We start from the raw sequence: 6,706 nt of genomic DNA, 5'->3' as shown, positions 1-6,706 counted from the left end.
CCAGACCAATATTAAGTGTCCATTCTCATGAACTAAGCAATAGCATTAAAAAAAAAAAAAAGAAAAAAAAAGGTTTAACTGAGGTGATTGAACTTCAAGAACTCTGTCCTTGAAACCAGTGCTGCCAGAGATGGTTTGGAAGTTGAATTCAGCTATGAATTAACTTCCATGTAAGTGGTTTAATAACCAGCTGAGCCTCTGGCCCTCCTGGGATGACCCTTCCCTGCCAGTACAACATAGCACACTTCTGCAGACAGGGAGAAGGGGGGGGCAGGGAAGATCAACTTGCAAGAGCTGGTTAAGCCTTTAGGCTGGCTGAGATCCTTCAGCAGAGATAGAGAGTCATGACACAGAGAGAGCACAGTGTGGAGACTCACACCTGCACTTTGCTTCATTTGTGAGCAAGGAATTTAGAAACCAAAATAAACAAACAAAACCCAAACCATTTGTGGGCAAAGAATGAAACCCCTGGGAGCTTGTCTCTGATGAAACCAATGTTATCTAGCTAATGACAGCCTTTGGAGCACCTCAGCAACTATATCATGGGCATATTATTTGCAGCCACATCCCATCTGTGCTACAGCTCACCCTCGGGTTGTTGTCTTTAACCACAAGGTCCAAAGCCCAAGTGAGCCCAGGACACCCTCAAGGGAGGCATTGTCTGGACTCAGCTCAGGGCTCAGCCAGCTCATTCGAACAAGGCAAGAGGAGATCTGGCTCCAGGAGGAGAGGAGTAGAGGCCAGGACAGTGTATGGGCATCCTGCCTGTCCCTGAACACCTACCACCTTCAGCAGCCTGCCCCTGCTCACTCCCATGGGCAGGACCCGGCTGCCGAGAACAGGCATAAAGTTTTGCTGGATGAAAATCCCATTTTTCAGGCGAATTTTAAGGCAAATCCATCCTATTCGCTCTCTGCAGAGGGCGCCAGACAGTTTCAGATCTGCTGGTGGAGCCAGCAGTGGGGATGCTGTACCTGGTGTTTGCAGCTGTCAGTCAGAAAGGTGCTTGCTCTCTAATGGCCAATGCTCTGCACGGAGGATCAAGTAGGAGTTGTTTTTTCTTTCATGCATGTATAAATCCCTTAGTTCTCTTTGCCTTTCTTGCCACTGAAATAGCAAGAGATACTTTGCTGAGCTGCAACATACTGGCAACAAACCTGCGCCGGCCCCAGCAGACGATAGCAGATGAGAAAACTCCCTGCTTTTAATCATCAGGAGAGCTAGAACCAGCAATGTGCTGCTGCTGATTTTTCCCTTCAGAGTAAACTGTTTGATGCCTGCAAGACTTGAAGCTCACTTTCTTATAAAGGAGAAGAACAGCCTGTGACTGACACAAAACTCACTGTAAATGCAGATTTTTTTATGTTCCTACTTGTAAAAGTGACTAAAGAAAAGTCCTGCTCGATTCCATCCCATGTGCACAGCAACAACTTGGAAGGACTTCTTTTCCTTTTCTTTTTTTTCCTCCCCTTTTTTCTTTTTTTTTAACCTGTGCTCTATCAGGTCCGTAATCACTTGTGAATTCAGCTCCTTTGCTGACAATGAATACCACACACTTTGCATTTTCATTTCAGCCTGCGCTGCTTAATGTCACTGAAGATTTCAATGACTCAATTCTGAACAACAGAAGCGGCGATGGATTTTGTGAGCAGGTCTTCATAAAAGCCGAGGTCTTCTTGACTTTAGGGATCATCAGCCTCCTGGAAAACATCCTTGTCATTCTTGCAGTGCTGAAGAATGGAAACCTACATTCTCCCATGTATTTCTTCCTTTGTAGCTTGGCTGTGGCAGATATGTTAGTGAGCATGTCAAATGCCTTGGAGACTATCATGATTGCAATCCTAAGCAACGGCTATTTGATCATTGATGACCACTTTATTCAGCATATGGACAATGTTTTTGACTCAATGATTTGTATTTCTTTGGTAGCCTCAATTTGCAACCTCTTGGTTATAGCCATTGACAGGTACATAACTATTTTCTATGCTCTCCGTTACCACAGCATCATGACTGTGAAGAAAGCTTTAACCCTGATTGTGGTCATTTGGATTGCTTGTATCATCTGTGGCATCATATTCATTGCTTACTCAGAAAGCAAAACTGTCATTGTCTGTCTCATCACCATGTTCTTTACCATGCTCTTTCTCATGGCCTCCCTTTATGTTCACATGTTCTTGTTTGCACGCCTGCATGTTAAGCGGATTGCAGCCCTCCCCATGGATGGGGTGCCCTACCAGCGTACCTGCATGAAGGGAGCTGTCACCATCACTATATTACTTGGTGTCTTCATTGTTTGCTGGGCACCTTTCTTCCTTCACCTCATTCTCATCATTTCTTGCCCAATGAATCCGTACTGCGTCTGCTACACTTCACACTTTAATACCTATCTGGTCTTGATAATGTGCAACTCAGTAATTGACCCACTCATTTATGCTTTCCGGAGTCTGGAGATGAGAAAGACTTTCAAAGAAATAGTGTGTTGCTGTTATGGCATGAATGTGGGACAGTGCATGCTGTAGATATCTGGCTTTGTGTTGAGAATAGAGAAAGGATACACACAATAGGTGTATGAATGTATATATATGTATCTAGATATATAGCAGCTCCACTTTAAAAGCAGTGCTTGAAGGAAGGGCACAGGAAAGAAAAAATAACCTTCCACTTGATGCCTTGATTTATACTTTTCAAAACAAAAACCAGATTCAACTAAATTATTTGAAATTATTTAAATAGTTATAACAGAAAGAAATCCAGAGTGGCTTACAAAATAGCTTAAGAAACTTACTGGAAAAATGAATCCTGAAAGGGAATACTACCTTAGAGAGACTGAAATAATGTTCTCTCTACCATTCATTTGTACCTGTTGCTTTATCTCTGTGCCACTATCAACAAGTCAGTGTTTTCTAAAAGATTCCACTAGTAACCTCTATGGAAAGCTATTCACTTGCAAGACAAATCAAAACACCAACAGGTAACAGCATTGCTCTACACTTACTCCCATGCCTCCACCTTTTATTAAAAGAATAGATTCACATTTATGCTGCTTGCTATAAAGCAACCTGAGTAAAATCTTTGAAGGGTGAAAGTAAACATTCCTCTTGCACTGAAATACTCTTTCAGTAGAAATCAGTTAAGTGAAAAGGAACAGCTACGGTATCAGTGACAGTGTGACTTAAACAGCTGCCTGATAGAAGTGACTCATATGAAGAAGGCAATTACGTTACTTGTTGTGATACAGCAGTATTATAGCCTCAATTTTTTAATTTTTTTTTTTTTTAACTGGAATGCACTGATCAATGTAGCATTTGGTATTTTAATAAAATAAGTCACAAATCTCCTTTTGATAAATGGTCACCGATGAGACCCCTAGAAAATTTTGAAGACTACACAGATCTGAACATAAAGAATAGCTAAAATACAAAATAGTTTGTATTTAGCTTTGTGTAAAAGCTGCATGGAGTCTTTAGAGATATCCATTTGGCTAAGTTCGGTACCCGGAAGAAATAAGATGTGTATGGCAGATATGACTTCTATGCATTGAGAAATATATGTCATAGGTCAGTCTTTTTTTACTTAAAGAGCTTTACACTGAGTTCGGTGGATGGACACACCTGCAATGGAAACAAGAAAGCAACATGCTGTTTGCAATCATTTTCAAACTCTGTCTGCAAATTGGTGGCATGTAAAGCACACAAATTCAGCTACAATAACTTAGTCTTTGCCTCTGCTTTTTATGGGAATAAACCATGTAAGTGGCCTTCAAATAGCATATTGTAACTGAGCAAAGGCTGATGCGATTTGTATATAATGCAACATACAAGCAGTATCACAGACAGTGCCAGACTAAGAAAACTCTAAGCCATTCTAAAGTCTACTTAGCACCTTTCTGGTATCTCGCTTTTAGGAAAGGCAGTAGCCTGAAACTCTCGGGGTTGTCTATTGCTTTCAAACATCTAAAAGATCTCATTTGACTTAACACTATTTTTTGTTTTTTTGTTTTTGTCATTTGAGTGGAGTTGCTATGTGGTTGTTATTCCTGGGGCTCCCCTCTGTCAGTGTAGGAAGAGTTAACCAGACCAGAGCTTCCCAATTTACTCTGCCTCCAGTTCTGCATTCACACACTAGCCCTGGTACAACCCAGGCTGATGGTGTTTCACTGCTACTGGCTCCAGAACCCAGCTCTGACTGTCCATGGGGAAGACATGTCCCGCAGTTTGCAAATATCAGCCCGTGTTTGACTGCGTTATTCTCAGCATCCTACAACCTATGTAGGGAGCAACCTAACTTCCCAGTCCTATGGAGTGTATAATTCTCATGGGGCCAAGAACCATCTCTCCCTGTGCTCTAGCCACAGTCTGCCCATCAGCCCAAACCAACCTCATGTTCCCTATTTCCCTTGCCCTCTGATCACACCCTAAATTCCCTAATTGAGTTCTCATTTCCTCCCATAGTCACATCCTCCAGACTTCCACCTTCCCAACACTCCCGCTGTTCCAACACTTACCTAATCTCATAACCCTTAATTTTTAAAAAACTAAACTAAAATCCAAAAAGGTCACTGTGGAGCATGTGGCAGAACAGGCACAGATGAATATTCTCTCACATTGCAGGTAGAGATCAGAGAAAATCCCAACAACTGGCAAGTAAGCTAAACCTGAACGCTTTCAGCCTTATCTGCGTCTCACAAATTACAGTTTGGCAGTACTAAAATCCGTTCTATCAGCTCAGCCTGTCTTATTTCTGCAACACCTGATGTGGCACATCAAGATGAACTGAAACAAATCAGCATAGGAAGGCCATGCAACTGGCCTTTTGTGGTGTGGAAATACTGTACCTACTTGTAAAAAACTCTACCTGTTGTCAGTGTTATGTACCCTTATACTCTGGAGCATGGTTTGCCATGATATTCTGCCTCAGGTTATTGTGTATTTAGCTTTTATTGCACCTGATGTCCTACTTATTTCTCTCTTTAAAAGTTATTTTAGATGAGACTGATTCATACTGTGCTTTGCCTTTAAGCAAAACATATATCCGTTGAATAAAACAATCTGAAGATATCACTTAGAATTGTGTTTGCTTCTATCAGAGCACCATGCCAGGTCAAACCACAGTCCTGGTGGTCGGGTTCACAAAACTAGAAATAGAGTCTAACACTGGGCAAAAGCATCCTAATTCTACATGCTGTCCACAGAGCTACACAAAAATGAGCAAAAAAGCCAGAGGTCTCCATCACACATGCAAACACGATGGAAAGAGAATCCATAAAATCCCTCAAAGATTGCTCGCACTTTCTGGCACCAGTCGGTGAAGGTGCGGCTCCTCCCCACAGGTTATCCACGGAGATGGATGGTGGGTTTGTCCAGCCCCAGTTCCCGATTCCCAGCTCTAACTCATACTTTGGAAATCCATGGTACAGTCTCCTGCATGGAGCCAGGATGGCAGCCATCACAAGCCTGTCTGTGATGGGAAGGGAAAGAAACAGTCTCCATGGGACTGAACCCCACGATAGGAGGTAGTGAATGAATACTAACAGCTGCAGCTCCAGGTGTGAAATGGAAGTGAAGGGAAGAACAGGACTGCACTGTAAGGAAATATCACTGCAATCAGTTGCTGTGGGCAAGATTGTAACGCTTTGCTGAGAAGGGAGTTAATGAACTGGTGTTCAGCCATCCTCAGTCCTCAGGGACAGAGCTGAGGCTCAAGTCAGGACTCATCTAAGAGACACACAAGGACTGGAACGTCAGCAAAAGCTCCCCAGAAGAGTATCATTTCCCAGCAGTGCACCCTGTAGATGTGTACATACAGCAGAACAAAGACATCACGGCAACACATGCCAGTACAGGGCAGCAGTCCTTAACATATGCTAGTAACCAGAGCAACATTTCTATCTGCTGAGAATCTGCCCCTGTTTGGGGCGGGGGGGGCAGACTGCACTGAAATGTGAACGCTTTCAGAGTTGTTACTATTAAGCTAATGTATAATCTGTTCATAAGAACAAATATTTCTTCCTTGGTAAGAGTGCTGGGCTGAACAAGATATATGCAGTTTGCCCCTAGATAGTATGAGAAATGGCAGACTTGAGATAATATCCTTTTCATCTAAAGGTGCCATTTATATGGATTTATTGATTCAGTTTTTCTGCAAGAAAATCAGGCAGTTCACGAGCACTGTAGGATTACTATTTGCTCAAAGACGTGTTAGGAAACCCTCATATATTCAGACAAATATTTGAATTTGCAGGAGCATGAGTTATCCTGCTAAGTCAACTCAACACAGCATATTCTGCAAATTACAGCCAGATTTGCCTCTTTCATATAAAATTCAGCACTATGCATGCAATTTTCCCACCAATAGCTGTCTAAATATTTATAATTGAAAGCATTTGTCCTAATGGATAAATTACAAAGCCCAGGCACAGAATTCTGCAGTCAACCAAGGTCACCAGTAGGGCCATTAGTACAAATACCTTGATTACCTCTTCACTGAAATAAGACGCTTCTATTTGTTGAAGCCTAATTTGGGACCAGGGCTAGCTGTTTGGTTTGGTAGCTATACCTAAACCATTAAGGTTGTTTTGAAGCTCACCCACAAAGGAATACTTCTTCACAACATAGACTGGAAACCCCTTTGCTGGGCAACCCAGCCCCATCTCAGTTCCACACCTCTGAGATAGTGTGAGAGAAACCAGGTAACCTGGGCACTGAGA

At 42.4% G+C, this 6,706-nt stretch overlaps 1 protein-coding gene across 1 annotated transcript; it reads left to right on the top strand.

The window, feature by feature from the left end:
* Nucleotides 1–1,541: 1,541 nt before the first annotated feature.
* On the top strand, nucleotides 1,542–2,519 carry MC3R (melanocortin 3 receptor). Its single transcript, XM_009274055.1, has one exon. The coding sequence runs from the start codon at nucleotides 1,542–1,544 to the stop codon at nucleotides 2,517–2,519; it is 978 nt and encodes a 325-aa protein (XP_009272330.1).
* Nucleotides 2,520–6,706: the final 4,187 nt, after the last annotated feature.

This window comes from Aptenodytes forsteri, unplaced genomic scaffold (genome assembly GCF_000699145.1).
Source record: "Aptenodytes forsteri isolate BGI_AS27 unplaced genomic scaffold, ASM69914v1 Scaffold159, whole genome shotgun sequence".
NCBI classification, from domain to species: Eukaryota; Metazoa; Chordata; class Aves; order Sphenisciformes; family Spheniscidae; genus Aptenodytes; species Aptenodytes forsteri.
Note: the sequence above shows the minus strand (reverse complement) of the source record. Positions and strands in the feature narration are given on the sequence as shown.